This window comes from Gracilinanus agilis, chromosome 4 (assembly GCF_016433145.1).
Source record: "Gracilinanus agilis isolate LMUSP501 chromosome 4, AgileGrace, whole genome shotgun sequence".
Classification (NCBI taxonomy): Eukaryota; Metazoa; Chordata; class Mammalia; order Didelphimorphia; family Didelphidae; genus Gracilinanus; species Gracilinanus agilis.
Window position 1 is genome coordinate 356167607 of NC_058133.1, and position 22020 is coordinate 356189626.

General features: G+C 40.8%; 1 protein-coding gene across 1 annotated transcript in view; it reads left to right on the forward strand.

The window, feature by feature from the left end:
• Window positions 1-22020, forward strand: part of CRYBG1 (crystallin beta-gamma domain containing 1) — a 66772-nt gene that overhangs the window by 38683 nt on the left and 6069 nt on the right. Inside the window, exons 12-19 of the mRNA XM_044676644.1 lie at window positions 9128-9254; window positions 9440-9472; window positions 11674-11786; window positions 12736-12865; window positions 17280-17419; window positions 18966-19089; window positions 19758-19916; window positions 21603-21765. Of these exons, the coding sequence (XP_044532579.1) occupies window positions 9128-9254; window positions 9440-9472; window positions 11674-11786; window positions 12736-12865; window positions 17280-17419; window positions 18966-19089; window positions 19758-19916; window positions 21603-21765 (989 nt within the window). The remainder of the gene's footprint in view (window positions 1-9127; window positions 9255-9439; window positions 9473-11673; window positions 11787-12735; window positions 12866-17279; window positions 17420-18965; window positions 19090-19757; window positions 19917-21602; window positions 21766-22020) is intronic.

Consider the following 22020-nt stretch of genomic DNA (forward strand, 5'->3'; position numbering starts at 1 on the left):
TATATATATATATATGTACATACACACACACATCTAATATATCCCCCTGAGGTGGATCTAATCTCAATATATACATTTATATATTGAATATATATTCTAATATATTATATACCCCATACCTCCACTCAGCACTGTTTTATGCCTACAGATAACTCCTACAGTTATCATGGAACATTTCACATGAGAAGGATCAGCTTTGCATCATGATTTCCCCTTACTTTTCTGCAAGTGCCCCATGAGTCAGTAGTGAGATCTATGGTCAAAGAAGGTCACGGGATCTTTGGCTTCATTAAGAGGACCAGATAGGTTCTCAGTACCTCAAGGGCTCTGTCCTGGGCACTGTTATAAAAGCAGGATTTGGGTATTTGGAGATTGTCCAGAGAGAGGTGACCCACTTAGCGAAAGGCTTCTTGGTCATGCCAGAGGAGAATTGGTTAAAGGAAGTGGGGGTTGTTTAGCCTGGGGAAGAGAAGACTAGGATGTCATAGCCATCTTCAAGGATCTGATGTGGAAGCAGATAGAATTTGAGCAAAGGGGGGGCAGCTGGGTAGCTCAGTGGAGTGAGAGTCAGGCCTAGAGACGGGAGGTCCTAGGTTCAAACTCGGCCTCAGCCACTTCCCAGCTGTGTGACTCTGGGCAAGTCACTTGACCCCCATTGCCCACCCTTACCACTCTTCCACCTATGAGACAATACACTGAAGTACAAGGGTTAAAAAAAAAATTAAAAAAAAAAAAAAGAATTTGAGCAAAGGGTAGAAGTTCAACAGAGGTAAATTGAGGCTCGATAGAAGAAAACATTTCCAGACAATTAGAGGTTTCTCAAAAGTGGACTGGACTAGCTCGTGATGTCAGGTGGTTCTCCCTACCTGGAGATTTTGAAACCTTAGATCTGAATAGCCACATAGGTTAGCAAAAGTGTTCTTTATCAGGTTATGGCAAGGTCTCTTTCAACTCTCAGATTGGGTGATGCCATCTTATTCCAACTTAAGGTCTTCTACATTGGTAAAGTGAATTTCCTCTCTTGGAAGTTCATTATGTCAATGAAATCACAGTGTCAGTTCCTATACCAGAATATCCTCTGCTCAGATCCTAGTGTTGTACATTACACCAGTGTGTGTATTCAATAAATAAGTAAAAGAACTCACATACAACTTTTAGAGTATAACCTATTTGTATGTTGGAGACTCTTTCCTAGTAGATTTTTTTATTTTCCTAATTATGTGTAATAATAATTTTGAACATATGTTTTTCAAAATTATAGGATCCAAACCATTTCCTTCCCACCCCTCTACTTGGAAATGGTGAACAATTTGATCTTGCTGTACATGCAAAACACACTTGCATATTGGTCATTGTTGTAAGAGCACCCTCACACAAAAACCAAAACTCCCAGATAAAACAACGGTGATATGAAAGATAGTATACCTTGATCCCCATCCATCTGACTCAATAGTCCTAGTAGATTTAAAAAAAAAAAACCCTTACCTTCTGTCTTAGAATTGATACTATATACTGGTTCCAAGGCAAAAGAGTGGTAAGGGCTAGGCAATTGGGTTTAAGTGACTTGCCCAGGGTCACACAGCTTGAAAGTATCTGAGGTCAGATTCGAATTCAGGTCCTCCTATCTACAGGCCTGGCTCTATCCATTGAGCTACTTAGCTGTCCCCCAATTTTTTTTTCATTTTTCAAAAAGGGCATTAGAACCAATCTCCTTGGATTTTTCTTGTACTATTTTGGTTATTGAAATTGTTTTTTAGTTTGGGTCTTTATTTCTTACTAATGATCTCAACAGCAAATGCCCACATTGAGGAAAATCACAAATCATGGGTGTTTTTTAAGAAGTGGATATCTAGGGGCAACTGGGTAGCACAGCAGGTAGAGCTCAGTCTTGGAGTTGGGAAGACCTGGGTTCAGATCTGCCTTCAAAAGCTTCCTAGCTGTGTAACTCTGGGCAAGTCACTTAAATTTGTTTGCCTATCCCTTGCCATTCTTCTGACTTAGAACCGACAGTAAGAAAGAAGGTAAGGGCTAAAAAAAAAAAAAAAAAAAAAAAAAAAAAAAAAAGTGGGTCTCCGTTATACCAGGTAGCCTTTTCTGTAATTCTTGTTTTGTTGGAATAACTCCTGGGAAGACTCATATACTATTACTAATCATTTACCATCTTGGGTGATTCAAATTTATTAGCTCTAGAACAGAATGTAATTTTTAAGTAAGATGCTTTTGAATCTGACCTGTGAATTTATAGAAAAGTGATATTAATTTTAATCAAAACAAATTCATGTCAATGAGAAGATATCCTTCTTATACTTCTAATTAGATTTCAAGTGCTATGCTAAATTACATTTCCAAGTAATTTGAAACATTAATTCTACTCTGAGTGAAAACTTTTCTTACTTTGAATTTTTTCTCCCAGCAAAATTAAGCATTTTATAAGAGTGTAGAGGCTGGTGACATGAAAGCGATGCTACTTTCATTTTTCTTGGTTCATTTACAGTAAATTAACATGTATTACCGCAATCATACCTTCATTTTAGTTAGCTACATATTTTACAGAGCAATTATGCTATCTTCTTGGAGCTTGTGCCTTTTTCTTTCTTTAATGCTGTAAACAAGGAGTCTTCAGGTGCAGGTTCAAAAATACACAGTGTTCCGCTCAAATGAGAAGCAGCAAGGAATTTCTTTGCAAAAAAATTTTAGGTCTAGATTTGGCATAATTGGAGTTTAGTATCTATCGCTGCATGTTCTATATCACATCATATATCTGGTACGTCTTAGAGACTGATTATGGGAAAATGAGGCTGCCTTCATTTGACGATTTATTCTATGCGGGAGATGATAGTATCACCACCTGTAATTTCCTAGTGGACCTAGTTTTGTTCTCTCCAGAATCCAGATTAGTTTATTTTGATGTTAGATATTTCTTTCAAATGCTAATAAGTAATTCACTTATTCCCCCCAAAACAATTCACTCAAGTGTTATAAACGAAGATAGTTCTGGGGCACATCATATAGCTACAAGTGAAAGATTTCATTTTATTGAGAGCCAAAGAAGTCACTTCAATTCTATGAAAATATAAGATTGAAGTAGAACATGCTCTGCCGGCATCCATACAGTGAAAGGAAAGTATGAGGAAGGCCCCTAGAATGTTGGGGGATCCCCCAATAGAGAACTTAAAGTCAGACCAGATTGTGATGGGATGAGATCCCAAATCCATTAGAGACTCCCTTGCCAAAAGTCAATAATGTCTACTCAGGATGTTGGAAAAAGAACCCATTATTAGAGATTCAACTTGACTTGTGCCAGTAGTTCTAGTCTGTAGATAGTGTGGTTTGGAGAAGTGGCTAGAAATTACATCAGCACGAACCTCACTTTTTACACTGTGCTGGTACAGGAAAAGGTGTCCAAATCAGATTTTTTGTGAAGCAAATTGTCACTTGAGGTTGATCTGTGCCTTGCAGTGGAACTTTTTGCTATGAAAATAATTAGCACTAATATCATGTTGGGGGTTTTTTGGAGTGGGGAGGAGTGGAGAGGGACTAGGAGACTCTCTGGAGCCTTTTTGTCCACAGAAAATCAATACTTCTATTCCCTACCTGAAGCTCGTTCACCATGGATCCACCATAAATTGATGTGATGAACACATGCAGTGTGTTTTAAGGAATCTCACCTTTCCTTAAGCCAGACCTTTCTAGAGCTGGAAAGAACTTTAGAACTCATATATTTCCAACTCATTGGAGGCAGCTAGGTGGCCCAAGTGGTTAGTGTTAAAGGAGGTGTCTGAAAGATCTGAGTTCAAATGTGACTGCAGATGCTTAACTGTGTGACCCTGGGTCTACTGGGGCAACTGGTTTAACTGGATTAACTGCTTTCTGCCTCAGTTTCCTTTTATTCAAAATATGGATTATTGTGAAGATCAAATGAGATTTGTAACACTAGCCCAACGTAGGTCCTTAATAAATTGCCTGTTTTTTTCCTTCTAATCATTTTATAAATAAGGAAACAGACTTAGAAAAGTAGATTGTTACAAGTTCAATAGTTAGTTAGTGACACAGAAGGCTTTTAGAGTCTTTATCCCGGGGCTCTTTCATTTAGGCAGTAGGATTTTAAGTCTGTCATGGATTCGTTCTTTACCAAGTGCCAAGTGCTGGGGGAGGTTGTGATGTAAAGAAAATGCAAAAACAACCTCTGCTTTCAAAGAACCTGCATTGGAATGGAGGAGAGCATATGTACATACAAGAAGCATAACTCTATAGGTGGAAGGTAGCCTTAAAGGAGAAGGCAGTAGCATTTTGCTTACAAGAATGCTGCTTTTGGAAAATGGACATTTTGGGAAATGGATTCAGCTATTTCCTATGTCAGTTTCTAAGGTCAGATGACTGGTAGGTGATGGATGGGTCAATGGAAAGAGTATTACTTTTGGAATCAGAGAACTGAAATTCAAACATAGTCTTGCTGAAACTTTTGAAAATCTTTTAATTGAGGCATCTCCAGACCCTGGTTTTCTTAGATGTAAAATAATGGGATCAGACATTAATATCATTGGATTATAGTTTTAAAGCCATCAAGTCGAGCACTTCTCCTTTTACAGCTGAAAAAACTGAAGCCCAGAGAGCTTAAACAATTTACCCAAAGTCACAGGAACAGCAACTCAAAAAAAAGAGCAGAAATTGAATCCAGGTCCTCTGAACTTCAAATCTAACTATCTTTCTACTGTATTCCATTGCCTTTCAATATGTCCTTCAAGTTGGTTTCCGACTCTAAATCTAAATAAAGAATCTGAGTTTTGTGGTTTTCTTTTCTTCCTCATGTGCTCTGCTTTTTATGAATACTTATAATATTTAAGTCTCTATTTTGTTTTAGATAGTTACCAAATCTTAATCTAACTTCATTATAATTGTAGGTTTTAGATTTGTAGAATTTCTTAGTACTGACTTAATGGGAATATTATGTGAATGTAAGCAGATCACATTTTATAGTGGACAAAATCTATTTAGATCATGCTTTTTATTTTATTTTTTCCAGATAAGTTGTTTTATTTTAATAAAGATATTTTGTTTTGCCAGTTACATGTAATAACAAATTTCCACACAAGTTATCTGATCCAAATTATCTCCCTCCTTCCCTTTCTTCCTCCCTCCTGGACCTGGCAAGCAGTTCGATCTGGCTTAAACATGTATTATCATGCAAAACTCATTTCTATATTGTTCATTTTTGTGGAATAATCATATAAAGGGGCAGCTGGGTGGCTCAGTGGATTGAGAGCCAGGCCTAGAGACTGGAGGTCTCTAGGTTCAAGTCCGGCCTCGGACACTTCCAGCTGTGTGACCTTGGGCAAGTCACTTGACCCCTATCGCCCACCCTTACCACTCCTGGGCCAAGGATGGTCCCTAGCCCGGATGAAAAAGGAGGAGGGTTGGGCGTGGGGCTAGCAACCCCACCCTGTAAAAACTACATCTGCTAAAGAAACTGCAACCTAAAGTAGGGGCAGCTGGGCTAGCTCAGTGGATTGAGAGCCAGGCTTAGAGAGGAAAGGTCCTAGGTTCAAATCCGGGCTCAGACACTTCCCAGCTGGGTGACCCTGAGCGACCCATTGCCTACTGGTTGTGGCCCTATGCTCCTAGAATGGAGTCCCAGGATAAAAAAAAAATCATATAAAACTAAAACCCCCAAACAAAAATCCAGATAAACTTAAGTGAAAAATCACCTGCTTTGTATAGATCATGCCTGTTAGGCAAGGCAGCTCAGTATGGAGGAAAGAGCCCCCTTATATAAGGCAACAGGTGACAGAATATTAATGGTAATTTGTGACTTAGTTGTGTGGCCTTGTGATCTGCTCTTGAGGTGAATTCCTTTATCTATAAAGTTAGAAAGTTGAATTTGGTGCTTGAGTGATAGACTTTTCCAGCTCAAATATTTTATAATTTAGGGTCAAATCTCATTTCTAAAAGGCAGCATTTTTTCAAATGGGCTTTTGAACTCTATTCCTCTTTCTGGTGACTTACTTCCATACTTTGAGAGATCAGTGGTTTCATTGATGTGGGTACCAGTTCCTTTGAACAGTTCAGATGGCAACCCACCCATGGAGCTCGTATTTTTACCTTGTTTCATGGGTTGCCATGGCTGAAGAATTCATCATCAAATAGCCGACCTAGTGATGGGACTTTCCACAGTTAGTCTGGGTGGGGCCTATGCCATCCCTAAGTAGCGTGTCTGAGGACATTTCTGAGACTGAAAACCACTTACTTGAATCCCTTGCATGTCTGAGACTGAAAACCACTTATTTGAACCTCTGCTTGTCTTAAACTGAAAACCACTTACTTGAATCTCTGCATATCTTAATTTTTTTTCCCATCTGGAAAATGGGAATAACTGCACTTGTACCAACCACCTTCTTTGCTGTTTGCAAAGATGAGTGATGAATAAATACTGTGAAAAGATTCTAAAAAGTTTAAAGCACCTCCCAACTCCAGGCTGTGTGGTTTAAGATCTCATTTAGCATAGTAGAATACCCTTAATCTTCAAAATGAGATACTTCTTCACTTGCTCACCTGGGAGAGCTTTTTAGGCATTAGATATTTAGTAAACATTTGCTGAATGGAAGAATACTTTTCTCACTCACCAGAAATGAGAATCTTGGATAGAGTAGGAGCTTAATAAATGTTGTTTTGAATTGGATGTTATTAAATTGCATTGGCACCAATGAGCTTGTTTAGTTAGTGTGGTTAAGTTGTTTTATCATGAGTTGATACCATACAATGTTTTGAACCCTTATCTTACATCTTAGATTCAATACAGTGTATTTGTTCCAAGGCGGAAAAGTGGTTAGGGCTGGGCAAAGGGGATTAAGTGACTTGCCCAGAGTCACCTGTGTTTGAGGTCAGATTTGCATCCAAGACCTCTCCTGGTTGCTCCCTGATGTTTGGTTTTTGTTGTTTAACTCTGTAGTTAATTTTATCAATTGTGTCACTGAGAGGAATTTGAAAGATTAAAAGTAATGTCTTGAAATACAATTTAAATGAAAAAATATATTTGTATCTTTTAATTGAGACAAGTAATGCTATGCATTGTAACAGTTGATGTGGATTGTGGTTCAACACTTCCTTAGCCAATCATTTTGAACTGTGGAATAAATATTTGTCATTGTGGTTTATTACGAAAGAAGTTCAGCCCTCTGCCATCATACAGTAGAAATATTTTGGTGTTGAAGTCAGAAACCGGAATTCTTGCTTGATCCCTTAGAGGAAGCAACTTAGAAGGTTCTTTTTAGAAGCCCAAGTTCTTTAAGATTCATATGGTTAAAGATAAACATAAATGAATATCTAAGGATCTTTATTTAGTTTACCACCTGAGATTCTGCTGTGAAGAGCATAAAGGATTTGTGAAAAGGGATTTTTGTTATCATTTGAATTTGTAACCTGTAGAAGTGGCTGTGCAACAGAAAGAGAGATTAGAATAGAATTAGAAAACTTTTTCCTTTTTTGTCTCTTTATCTGGGAACCATGGAGGTCTTTCAATATTCTGCTCTAAGCCTTCTTTTATCTCTCTCATTTTCCCTGGTGATCTGATTCCCTTTCCTGGCTTTGATGATCAGTTTTCTGCAGATAGCAATGTCTTTTTCCATCTCACTTCTGTTTCTTCCTCCCCCCCCCCCCCCACCCCTTTCAGCTCTCCTAGGTTATCTTCTCTTCTTACTCAAACTATTGTAATTTCTAATTGATATTTTCTAACTGCCCCCATTTCAATGCACATTGTAATGTCAGCCCTTTCCATAGTTTCCCATGCCTCCTAAATAAAGAATAAATTCAGAATCCCAGTATTCCAGTCCCTCCACTGTCTTGTTTCAGCAGCTCCTGCAGCCTTTTCTCTTCCTATTCCCATTCACACATTTTTATATTTGAACCAAAACTTCTCTGCCTCTTGTACCTGCCTTGGCATCTCCTATTTCTGTGCTTTTTCTCAGGCTGTCCCCCAGTCTGGGATATATTTTTTTCACTTCATTTCTGTTGATGTACGTCCCTCTAAGAGGCTCATCTCAGATGCCATTGCCCCAGTATGCTTAGCTCTCTAGCTTCCACAGCTTTTCTCAGTGAAAAGACCTAAGTTCAAATCTAGTATCAGAAATATACTAGCCATGTGACCCTGGGCAAATCACTTAACTTTTTTTTGTCTCAGTTTCTTCATTTGTAAAATGCAGATAATAATAGTAGCTACCTTGTAGGGTTGTTTTAAGAGTCAAATGAGATAATAATTGTCTCAGTTTCCTCAGCTGTAAAATGCAGATAATAATAGTAGCTACCTTATAGGGTTGTTGTAAGGGTCAAATGAGATAGTTGTAAAGTGCTTAGCATAGTGCCTGGCACACAGTAATGTTTGCTATTTGTTATTATGATTGTCATCATCATTTTCTCTCCATTTCCATTTTTTCATGTAACTTTGCCTGGCACTTTTCTTTGATACTTTGCTCTCTTCCCTCCTGTCCCTCCCCTTTTTTAATCTTAACTGTTTGTGTACTTTTCCTCCCCAAATGTTGGGAACTACTTCTTGTCTATCACCTTTTATCTCCAGTGCTTGGGCTTTTGGGGACTCAGCCTCATCTTTGTCTTTGCCCTTCTTGTCTGCCTGGACCTGATGTTTTATATTGATGGAAACTTCCTTCCCTGATACTCAGGCAAATCCTCCCTAATTTATGGGCTTGAGAATTGCTCAGGGGCACTGAGAAATGAAGGGAGTGGTTGTGGCCACACTGGGAATTAGAAGGTGTCTGAGAGAGGGCTTCTTGGCTCCACAGCCAGCTGTCAGCCCTCTGACATGCTGTCTTTCACTTTGTATGCAGTAGGTGTTTAATACATGTTTCTTCCATTAAATTAAAATAAGTGAAAGTTTGTGAAATGTATACATACTTGTAGAATGTCAGAGTTGGAGGGATTTGGGAGTTAATCTATGCCTGAACAGGAATTTTCTTGACGGCATCCCCTATTTCGTGAGGCAGCATGTTGCATTTTGGGAGCAGCTCTAGGAAGAATTCTTTTTTTTTCCTTTCTGTATGTTAAGCTGAAATATCTAAAAGCAATAACCTATATCAAAATTTCACAAGCATTAAGAAGCCCTGGTTTTGTTCCTTTTCAGATGGGTGGCCTATGAAAATCCAGATTTCACAGGAGAGCAATATATACTTGATAAAGGATTATATACTAGCTTTGAAGACTGGGGAGGCAAGAATTGTAAGATCTCTTCAGTTCAACCTATATGTTTGGTAAGAGGTCACACTTTTGTTTAGAAATATTTCATAAGGTTCCAGATTTTAGTAGTGGGTACTGATTTAAGTAAAATGTACGTATAGATTACAACAAAAAATGTTTTCATGCCTCCCCACATACATACTTAAAAAAAAACCCCAAAGTATCTGCTGCTCATTTTCTTTTCTTTTGAACTTTTTAGGATACCTTTACTAGCCCAAAGGAAAGAAATAAAGTAAGTAACTCTTTGAAAAATGCTTTATTATAAATTTAATAATAATCAACAGAACAACAAAGATACAACAACAGAGTGAATTCTTCCATTGAATCCTTAGCATTGACCATGGTAGAATGAAATGAATTAACAAAGAAGGAAAAAAAATGCATTGGTTCTGTTTTTCCACTGAGGTCTATCTGAAATTCTGCCAACTTTGGTTTTATTTTCTTTCTTTTAAAAAACAAATTATGTAGTTGTAATCAATGGCTATATACATTCTGGTGCAGATTTTGCTTTGTAGTATTTTTATATAGATCTTTCCATATTTCTTCTATGTTTCCTCTTCATCATTTTTCTGGCACCATAATAATCCATTACATTAGTGTGCCAAATATGAATCAGCCAGTCTCTGATTTTGAGCCATATAGGTTATTTCCAGTGCTTTGCTATTATAAATATATTTGTATAGGTAGGTTTTTTTTATTTTTAGTCCCAAGTTCTAACGTTAGAATTGGGCCAAAAGGTATCATAAGTTTTGTGACGCATTACATAGCGCCGTACTGTTCCTCAAAAATTTTTACTGTTCTGCAGCCCTACCAGCAATGTATTTGGAGTGCCTGTTTTGCCACAGCCCTGCTAGAATAAATTTTTTCATTTTGGGAGGCTTTTTTGGTGAAAACGGATTCTGGCGTATATAAGATTATCATCTTAAGGCCATCTTAATTTGCATTTTTCTGTTAGTGAATTTAAGTAGCTCTTCATGAGATTACTAACAGTTTTAATTTCGTCCATAAAGTGCCTGTTTTTGTCCTTTGACCACTATAGCACTGAGGAGTACCTATCATTAGTGATGTTGGAAAATTTTACTAATCATTTCTCTTTTTTCAAAAAATAGAAATTTTCTTTTTATATTTCTCTTTTTTTAAAAAGCAAAGCAACAGTCAATAAGTGGCCCAGCATTTCTTAAGCACCTGCTGGGGGCCAGGCACTGTGTTATAGATACAAAAAAAAAAAAAAAAACTCCTCAAGGAGCTCACAGTCTAATGAGAGAAACAACCACCCAAAAAGCTGCCAGAGAATACCGGTGATATTTTTGTTAGTCTTTTTTTTTTTTTTAAATAAGAATAGGAACAGGACTTGTTATTTCAGTGGTATCATGAAATTCCTAGGGAGGAAAACTCCCCTGATTGGTGTGGGTCTATGCAACTTAGCCTCAGAGAGTTGTCCAGCTCTGAGAATTTAAGTGAGTTGCCCAGGGTTACACAGCCCGTGTGTTTTGGAGGTAGGATTTAAACTGCATCCTTCCTGATTATAAAACTGGTTTGTACCCCCTTTGTTCTATTATTTCCAACATATTTAAAGGGATTGAAAAAAAGTATTTTAAATATATTTATTTTTAAATTATAATTTTTAAAAGGCTTGATTACTAGTATCCAAATGTTTCTCTAAGAAAAGAAGCATGGTACCCTTAGCCCTAGCAGAGATGAGAAGAGGGATGGGTTTTGGCAAAAAGCTAACGACTTATGAAATAAGAAAAGAATCCTAGCTTTAGCAGGGGTCAGTGATGTATACAAGATCACATTTTTGATCCTAGTACAAGTGCTCTTGCTACCACATCATAGCTACCCCACACATCTGTGCAGGTGCACAAGTTCAGGAATGATTCTGTAATTTCTCTTAAAGATACTAGCTTGACTTTTGTCCAGTCTTTTAAATGCTGACTTTCAACATCAACTGAGTTTTATGGGCAACACTTATGCCTTTTAATGGGCATACTCAGACTGCCTTAATTATACAAGCGCATATACCACATTGGTCTTCACCCCTAATTCGTATACAATATTTTGATAGGTCAGCAAGTGTTTTTCCATTGGTTGGGAGGGGAAATGCTTGTTTCCAAAATGTAGCTGATTATTAAGTTTAGAGCAGGTGAAATCTTTAAAATATTTTATGGCTTGTTACAACAAATGTTCTCAAAGTGGATTTTTCAGCTGTTGTATTGTCTTTGATGTCATAGAATTATATTTAAAAATCATGGATGCTGTAGAAATCAGGTTTACAAATGATCTGTTAAGGAAGTCATAAAAACCGAAGAGTTTTGAAATTTTAAAACTTACTTTTCTGTAACTAGCAGTTAGAGGATATACTTGAGTCAGCATTTTGAAGGCATAATGTGTTTTGGAAAATAATTTGTGGCCTTTATGCTCCCTTTTTCAAAGGTTCACTTATTCTCAGAACCAGAATTCTGTGGTAGCAGTAAAGTTCTTGAAGAAACTACAAATCAAATTGAAGATTCCTTTTCTGCAAAGTCTTGCAGAGTTTTGGGGGGCAGGTAAGCAAAAGGAAAAACCTAATTCTGTTACTGACTCAATAATCAGTGCACTAACAGTCATTTACAGAGTACCTGCCATGCTTACATTCCTGAGGTAGGGGCTAGGTACCCAGAAGAAAATATCAGATGTGTTTCTAGCTCTCAGGAAGTTTATGAACAAATTGGGGAGATAAGATTAATTTGATATAATGATGAAGAATACAGGTGGTATTTAAATGCTGAATTGAATGGTAGAGGCTCCAAGTATAGTTAAGAGTCTGGGAGGTAATGAGAATAGAGGGGAGAGATAGTCAGGAAAGGCTTCATGGATGAGATGGGTTGTTTTGGACCTTGACTCTTAGAATTTTGACTAGTCTAATCCCTGGTCAAATCACAACTCTCACCTATAGCATCTCCAACAACTTGTCATCAATTTTTAAATTTAAATCCTCCAGTAATGGGAAACTTATTACCTTTATTCTTTTTTCTTCAGGCAACTCTAATTATTAGGAAATTTTTCAATTTCCCAATATGTAATTTCCTTCCAATTGGTTATACATGCCAGTCTCCATGATCAAATAGAGCAAATCTTTATTCTTTCTTCCATGGGACATGTGTCCATATAGTTGAATCTCCCATGAGACTTTTCTTCTCAAGGCAAAATTAACTAGAGCATGATTTTAGGTTTTTCTTTTACCATCCTTGTTTGGCATAAACAAAGCCAAAATGAAAGGAAAAACATTTTTGGCCCACTCACCCCTATACCAAAAAAAAAAAAAATCTTCAAGGTTTTAAGTCTAACGTCTTACTTTCTCTGCATTATTAATTTATAATTTTCTGGCTTTCAGGTGGTCCTGTCTGTCTTTTAGAAAAACAAACCTAAGTTTGTAGCAGTCTGTCTTTTTAAAAAAAAATATTTGGAATCTTCAGCTCTTATGTTTTGTTTTGTCTTTTTTTAAATCTTCCACAGCTGGGTTGCTTATGATGGGGAAAATTTCTCCGGTAACCAGTATGTATTAGAAGAAGGACACTATCCTTCTCTGTCTGCAATGGGATGTCCTCCAGAAACGAATTTTAAGTCTCTTCGCTTTATAGATGTTGTAAGTAAACCAACACAAATGTCAATTTATAGCATATATTGTAGAGCTCGTATTACCAATTTGATATGTCTTAGATGAATAGCACCCACAAATTGATAGTCCATGGGGGCAAATGGATAAAACTTTGCTCCCAGCTTAATGTTGGAGGGAGAAGGGGAGTTTGCTGTAGGGTCTGGGATGCCAGACTGAAAGCTGGAGGGGATGTAAGAAGCCCTCTGGGCCAGCTCCCTCCTTTTATAGATGGGGAAGAGCCACCTGGAACTTCAGAGATCTGTCCAAGGCCAGGCTGAGCAGGAGAGCTAGGTTTCGGCAAGAGGTTCTCTTTCTGCAGAGTCCGGCACATTTCCTATGAAGTCATGAAAAACCAGCCCTTTTCCCATTGTACTTAGTGTGGGACTGCGCCTTCCTCAGGCTAGTCACTTGGTTGTTTAGGGTCAGAATTGGAATGAGCAGGAGTTTGGCTTCACCAGAGCTGGGAAAGGACCTTGTGCACAGGGAAGGGATATTTTTCTAGGATAGCCCCTCATGGCCTTGGGATCAGGAGCCTGGGCTAGTCACTAGAACCCATTAAATTTTGCATGCGTTTTCAGTGCTATTAAAGGAAAAGGAGGCTGACTGGCACTGGGGCAGAGGGCTCCCGCCAGCACCACACTCTGTTTCTTGCTCTGTTCATAGCTAGTTAAGTTTATACCTTTCAAAAGCTTCACAGCTTTGTGTATTTAGCTGCCACTCCAATACCGCCAAACCCCCTAAGCACCCATGCCAAATGCATTGCATTCCTGTATGGTTCATCTAGGGTCCATCAGTTTATATTAAAAAAGCCTTTTGGTGACTATTTGAGTGTAATTTGGTTCCTTTTATAAGCCCATGTGTTTCATTTTATGCATGTGAGGCGTTCATAGGCTTCGCCACACTGTCCAAGAGGTGATCAAATCTTGACTTAGAGAGAGCGCGAGCTGGGGGCCAGGGCGGAATCTCTCCCCGGAAGCTTCTTCTGCCCAAGGGATGGATGTTCCGATGAACTGATGTACTGAACCACCACCTTTATTGCTTTCAAAAATCCTCTTTTGATGAATTAATGAGGTTAGGGATAATTAGTGCAGAGGAGTGAGCTCCTGCGATCTTCCCCTGGCTATGCCTCAGGGCTCTCATTCTGAGGAAGGGCACTCTGGGAACACTGTCTGTGGTGGAGGAGACAAAGTTGGGGAACCTCTAACCCTGGCTGGAGTCTGGACCTGGAGGAGCCCGGATGGGCCGGTGGTGTTCCTGCTGCCGGCTCCAGAGCAGCCACCCTGGCGCCAACTTGGGGAAGTTCTCTTCATCTCCTTTCAGACCAGAAGGCTCTGGTTCCCAGACTGACGGATGATCCCTGCCACAGTGAACTCGGCTTCCTCACCCGGAAAAGGGAGCATCTCCATTCTCCTGTTGGGTTTTTAGCCATCCACTCCTGAGAAGGCTTGCCGGGGCGCAGCGCGTCTTTTTGGTCCCGCCTTCGGGGCCGCAGTGGAGCCGCCGGGGCGCCCCCTACTGGGCGGCTTCCCCTCTTCCTAGCCGCATTCTGACTCTGAGATTTTCCACCAATCACATGCCCCCATTTACCTTGCACTGATCCTCTTCCTGGTGGATGCGCCCTTATTGGAGAGAGAAAAGACTTTACAGGCGAGCGCGTGTGCACCCCTGCAGCCTTTAGGAAGACAGAGAATCCTGTGGATATGAATGCAGGTATAGACTTTATGGCCCTATTTCTCTCTCGTAATGACCACACGGCAGCTGATGGTTACACAGCACGGGTGGGTGCGGAGATTTGGACCTGTGCTAACCCTTTGCACAGAGTTTGAGCCTCACAGTGGCTCTGAGAAGTGGGCACTGTTGTTATTCCCATTTTACAGATTATGAAAGAGGTAAATAGAGGTTACTTGTCTCACCCAGGGTCACACAGCTGGTGAGTGTATGAGGCTGAATTTGAAGCCAGTTCTTGCCCGGTACTTTTTGGACACAGGGTCTGCTTCATCTTTATCTCTCCTGTGGATCCCTGCACAGTAGGAGGTGCTTAATAAATGATTACTGATGGATATGTAAGTGATGGCTTTTATTAAGATATGGAGATGGCATCCACAAAGTCTGCAAGGAATGGATAGACTCCTTCCTGAGTTCAAATCCTGCATCAGATGCTTCCTAGCTGTGTGACTGACCAAGTTGCTTAACCCTGTTGGCCTCAATTTCCTCATTTGTAAAATGAGCTGGAGAAGGAAATGACAAACCACTCTGATATCTTTGCCAAAAAAAACAACAACAACCAAAAACCAAATGGGGCAGGAGTCAGACATAACTGACACAAGTGAACACCAACAATCCTTCAATAGTCTAACCTGCTGCTTCAGTACCAGCTCAGGAAAGCTCTATAGATAGAAAGTAGAAATGAAAAGATCTGGATTCAAATCCTGCCTCTGATGCTTCCTAGCTGGGCAACCCTGGCCATGTAGTTTCACCTCTGTGTCTTGGTTTCTTCATCTGTAAAATGGAAAGGCTGGGATAGATGTCTGCTGCTCCTCAGCTCCAAATTGGCAATCCCCGGACTCCTCTCCTGGGGCAGTGTGGTGTGCTCTGGTGGAAAGAGTGTTGGCTTCTGACCCTAAGATGGCACGTCACCCCCAGATTCCAGTCATTGGGCAGGCTTAGGAGAGTGGCCACTCCTCTGTAAGATGGGAAAATGCCTTTAAGCGCCTCCATCTCCAGGTTGGTAGGGGAATTGAAGAAGATAACATAAAGCGCCGCACTGCCTTTATGGCACCCTCCGTTCCTATGACTGGGATTCTGTTCTGGGCAGCAGGAGGTGGCTCGGAGCCTACAAGCATGTCTCCAACAAGATTTCCGATTCCTTCCTGACTACACCTAAGATGCCTCTGCTGGGACAGTCTTGGCGGGAAGCCTGCATTGTTTCAAAATCAGAAGCTGGTATCCTCCTGGCACCTGAGACTTTTAAGGAGTCAGATCAGAGCTTGATGCGGGCTAGGGGAGGTGGGCTCTCCTCAGCGAGGCCCTTCTAGCTGCAGCGTCTCCAGAGTGCCTGCCGCCAAGGCTGTCGGGATACTCTCCAAGCCCAGGCTTGCCCGGTGGCCTTTGGTGCTGTTTTATTCTACATAGCCCGACCTTGGGCTCTGTACTGCTCCTGATGGGTGCAGAGTATCTCCTCCGCCTGAAATTCTCTGCTTGTGAGGAGCCACAACAGGCTCTTCTTGCATGCTGGGGCCTGTCCGCATCACTTCGGGCAGTTAGGTTCCACGCCCATAGCATGAAACTTTAATCTGGGGGAAGAAAACATTGCAAGCTTCAAGTGGCTTTTTGATGTATTATTTATGACCTCGGATATATTTCTCATGAGACATTGGTGTAGGATCATAAGGGCTTCTCTGTAATTCAGATGAAAACAAGCAAGTCTCTCTTGGGTCTGTGGGCTTTGGTACCCTGGGCACGCAAGTTTTCCTGGGACTTCTTTCCTCCTGTAACAGTGCCAGCAGATGTGTACTTGACAATCTTTTTTATTTTCTTTCTGAAGTTTTTTCTTTTAAAATTTAACTTTTGGGGGCATATGCATAGAAAAGCATCTAGAAGATAATTTTAGTTTGTTTTCTGCATGGAGGGACGACTTTGACTATAGTACACCATGGAATAATTAGGGAGCCTGCCTCAGCTCTTACCCAGTTAGCATTCTGTGCCAAGTGTTTTTCAGTCCATCCTGAAAAATGGCTCAGTTAAACAGAAAGGCTCCATTTGAGTTATTATGTTGTTTTACAGATTGCTTTATGTCTAGATTTTTTGATGACAATTTTCAAAAGAATTATTTATGCAATTACCTGCCTTTTTGTTCAGTAGAAAGTCTGTTGCCTCTCTTTTCCCTGCCAGGAAACCTTTTTATTTATCTGTAGAGTTATTAAAAAAAGTAGTTTGGAGGGAAAATATTTAGCTTCTTTAGAAAGGGGAATTTACTGGTTGGCTAAATCTGACAAGAACTGATATCTTTATCGATTATTGTATATTTATGGTCTATTTTTGTCTTTTGGAGTATGCATTGATTGACAAAATACACACATATAAGAATAAGTGGTGGTGGTTTGTCCTTCATTTTCAAAGAGGACCAATAATATCATGGGATGATGTCTTGACTTGGGTTCAAATTGAATTTAGGTGAGGCAGAGTTACAGTCATTAGCCTCACTCTTCCAGACTCATCTAAGTCCAGTGGCAAGACAAAAGACAGCTGGTGCTGGCCTGGGACTCAGGGGATGATCTTGACTTCTATGTCTGACTAGGCTTTCTCTCTCTATAGATAGATATACGTATCCAAGCTACCCTCCACATAAGTTCTAATAATTACAGGAGAATTAACTAAGCATTCTCTCTCCTCTTCAAAACAGGAATTTTCAGAACCAACAATAGTTCTTTTTGAAAGAGAAGACTTCAAAGGGAAAAAAATTGAACTTAATGAAGAAGTAGTGAACCTCCGGTTCCTGGGATTTAGTACTCAAATACGCTCCATCCAGGTCATTGGTGGCATGTAAGCTAATTATATGTTCTGTTTCTCAAGTTCCAAAAAATGTAGGGTCCTGTGAAGAAGTTGTCCACTCTGTGTTGTATTATGAATATCTGTTCTATCACGTTGGCCAATGCACAGGTTCATCTTTCATGAACTAAATTTTGTAGAGTTAAAAAAAAAATCTCACCAAGTCAGGTGCATGTTATTGTTTAACTAGTCATCACGAGTGTCCCACACTATCATACTAATGAAATTATGGATCTGAGCTACCAAAGAAAAATCAAGAATACTGCTGATGCTTGTGAACTTTAATGTTGCTTTGATTTGCTTTCATGACCAAAAATGAATACTTAAGTTAGCAAGTTCCTCTCAGATCCAATACACTAAGAACTATTCAAAGCTAGCCATTCATTTATTCATTCATTTACCAAAAATTTAGTCAAAGCCTAACTCTGTAGTGCTAGTTGTTGGAAGAAAAGCAAAGTGTGGATAAAGACCAGGCATTGTAGCAGTCATTGGAGATAACAAGGACAAAAAGTATGTGTGTGGGGCGCGAGGTGTTTGCCCTGAAGGAAACTTTGATTCTGCTGGAGGAGGCTCAATGAATCCCTCTTAGTCCTTTGATTTTTTGTTCTCAAAAGAAGGAATAATGAATTTATTTTGTTTTTTAAAAATACGCTGGTGTTTAAGCATCATTACTAGACTATATTATGCACATATTTTTATAGAATATAGAAACTTTCTTGGCTGTGATTTAACCTCTTGTATACCTTTCCATTTCCCATCTCCCAACTTTCCATTTAGCCTTTAGGTGACTCTTACTTCTCAGTGGGTAGGATAATGAAATTATTTTATTTTTAAAAAATGTATTTGAAATTATACAGGGTTACCTTTAGGCATCATTACATGTAATATACCATGTCATGTGCTTTTACAAAATAAGAGAACTTTTGTGGCTGTGTTTTAACCACTTGTGTACTCTCCCCTCAAATCCTGGCTTTTCCTGACTAGGAAAAATTTAAGATTATGATGTTTGGATTTCCAACCCATAGTTTCACAGTCAAAGGGGCAGTGTAGGTTATTGGAGAGTAGAGTGGACAAAAGTAAGCTTCTAATGTCCATGCTTGCCTTTTGGAGTGTGCCTTGATGGACAAGCGTCACTGTCAAGTTCCCAGATTTGAAGCAGAGACTGTGACTTTAAACAAAAAATTTCTGATTTTGTGAGTGATTCTATTTTGTATATATATTTCTCTATAGCTCCTAGGGCTGTACAGGCTTTTCCAATAAAAGAGTACATGAATTTTATTGTTTACTCCCCCTTTTGTAAGAGAAGTCTTGGTCTGGTTTTTTTTTTTTTTTTTCCTGACAGTATAAATGTTTTCAAGATAGCATTTTAGACTATTTAAAAAGACCAGGAAGGGAGATGAGTTTTTTGTCTTATCTATAATTTGGAATGATTGCTCTAGAAAGTTTTAAGATTCTAACAATGAATGCAATGTGTGTTCCCTTTAATATGGGCATTGGCACTGATTGTAGGTTACCCTGTTTTGTTTTGTTCTTCTTTCAGATGGGTCACTTATGAATTCAGCAATTATAGGGGACGCCAGATCTTGCTGTCACCTGCAGAAGTACCCAATTGGTATGAATTTAGTGGCTGCCGCCAGATAGGTTCTCTCAGGCCTTTTATTCAGGTTGGTAATTTTTTCCCTTTCTAATCTTTTCCCTGAGCAATTCTCATGGCTCTGATTTACCTTTCCTTCAGCTCTTTTTCCTCGGTGTTCTTTTTATTTCAGAATGTTATCCCCAGCTAATAAGTTTGAAATTGGCTTGAGCTGCTTCACATTTAGTCTCTTCTCCTGGAACCGAGTTTAATATTACTCTAAAAAATACTGACACATCTGGCCTTAGAACATGGGCTGTTCCCAGCACTCCATCTGTTAACAGGCATGCTCTCTGCCCCATGGCACTTAAAAAACAAAACAAACAAAACAAAAACCCTTACCTTCTGCTTTAGTATCAATACTATGATGGTTCCAAGGCAGAAGTGTAGTAAGGGCTGGGCAATAGGGGTTAAGTGACTTGCCCAAAGTCACACAGCCAGGAACTGTGAGGCCAAATTTGAATCCAGGACCTCCTGCTTCTTGGCCTGGCTCTCAATCCACTGAGCCCTCTAACAGGGCACTTCTTTAAATATTTCATCTCCCTTCCCTCATTGAAAGAGCCCAGGACTCCCAGAGACACGCCAGGATTGTAATTCTTTCTACTTCTCCCTTCGCCTCTGTCAGGCTCCTACATCCTAATGAATTCTATTCCCAATTGTGCTTTACTAAACTTTGTGCGTGTTTTTCTCTGTTCGCAGAAACGGATCTACTTCCGGCTTCGCAATAAAGCCACCGGGTTGTTCATGTCAACCAATGGAAACCTGGAGGACCTGAAGCTTCTCAGGATACAAGTGATGGAGGATGTCGGAGCCGACGATCAGATATGGATCTACCAAGAAGGATGCATCAAGTGCAGGGTGAGGCCTCAGAACTGGGAGGAGACTCCTCCGCCATTGATCCTCAGACACCCCTTTGCCCCTTCTAGCGATGTTCTGCCTGGAATGGAGCTGAGCTAAGAGGCGTGGCTTTGGACCGCCCAGCGCCCTCTCTTGGACCCTTCCGGAACTATTGGGAACCTTTGCGCCCCTGACAGCGAGCTCTGGGTTTTCCCTCTGGTCACGTGGTCGCAGCAGGAGGCGGTGCCCCGCTTTGCACAGCCCGTCATTGGCTGTGAGCGGGAGCAGCTACCCAATCCCGGTCAGCGTCTGTTTCCCGGCCCAGCTTTTACCGCCAAGCTGCTTGGCAGAGAGGGGAGACTACATGTTGTTAAAAGAGGCTGCGATGCATTCAGCAAAATCTGCTAATCTGTTTTTCTGTCTGATTCGTGTCATAAAAAAAAAAAAAATTCACAAGCCTTGAATTCGGTCAGTCACATTTGTGATGACAGAAAATATGTCAGCAAAGGGACCGCCCATTTGTCACTTCTGAGGCCACCGAAGAGAATGCTTTTGTTCCCCCCCCCCCCCCTTCCACGCTCTGGTTCAGTCAGGCCTTTGGTCAGGTGCCCGGAGGGAGACCCTCAGGAGAGAAGCAGGCCCTGATGAGGTTCTGGGCCAAGCAGGGATGGCCCCTTGGGACAGAGCCCTTGCTGGGCAGCCTTTGGGGAACTTGGCAAAGTTCATGCTGCGCCAAAATGGCCCTGGAGAGCCGGGCTCACCCCTGTGCCCCACTGGGCCTGCACACCAGGCTGTCAGTGTAAGGGGGAGAAGCAGAGCATCAGAACCAGGCCGTTCTGGCCCAAAGCTTTTGCTAGAATGAGTTTAGAATGGAAGCTCTCCCTGAATTATGCATTTGGCCAGGACTTTTGTAGCCTGATAAAATCTTTGTCAGGGATCAGCCCAGACAATAGCTTTCTAGTTTGATGGAGCTTTTTTTAGAATTCTGAGGAAGGGGGAGAGAAATGAATTAAAATTTAATTACATAATAATTAATAATCACATTTTAAACATTTTCCATGGTGAAAGTTTATTAGTGATTCCATTGCTGAAATTAGAGAGACTAACAGAATGGCGGAATTTCCAGCATGCTATTCTTTTGGGGAAGCTGGGCAGAGGGCTGAGGTTTCAGCAGAAGATTCTGCCCTTCTGCTGAGCTTTCTAGTGGATGATAGGCAAAGGAATGATGATGATGATAAGAGCCAGCATTTATATAAATAAAAAGAAAGCATTCTGTCATGCCTTAACGTTTTCAGCCTGCTTTACAAGTCCTCTTGATTTGCCAAGGAGGAGATTGAAGCAGGCACAAATGAAGGGCCTTGCCCAGGTCCCCCAGAAGAGCTAAGTGTGGAGGCAGGATCTGAACCCTCCTCATTCTAGGTCTCGCACTCTTTCCGCTGGGACACTCAGCAGCCCTTTATGTTAAGAATGTTTGTCCTCACAGTACCAAAACATATTCCTCTTTTGCCTTGTTGCTCCATGCTAGTCATTATTAATTCCTGAATAAGATAGAAAAGGGCATTTCTGAGCCCAGAAATACCTCATGGCTCCTGGGGTTAGCCCAAAAGTTGGGGTTATGGGTGCCAAAATCTGAGGGGGGGGCAGTAAGTACCAGCAGGGGGTGAGCGGGTCACCCATAGGTGCTGGCTTTTATCTCCCCTCTCCCAGATTGCGGAGGATTGCTGCCTGACCATCGTGGGAAGCCTTGTGACCTCGGGCTCCAAGCTGGGCCTGGCGCTGGACCAGAATGAGGACAGCCAGTTCTGGAGCATCAAGTCTGACGGCAGAATCTATAGCAAGCTGAAGCCAAACCTTGTGTTAGACATCAAAGGTGAGACGTGCCTCTTGTCACCGACTCCTCATCTTCCCATGGCTTCTCCTTAGCGCCAGAAACTTGGGGAGCCCGGCACTGCGACTGGTGGGGAGCTGTCTGGCCTCCAATGCCACCTCTCACTTCTGTCACAGATCTAGAGCCCAAAAAGCCCCCGAGAGGGCAGCGAGCCCAGGCCTCGCTCTTTACCTATGAGGAGACCGAGGTCCAGGGCTGTGCCTGAGTTCTGGGATGGGATTTGAAGCCGGGTCTTCC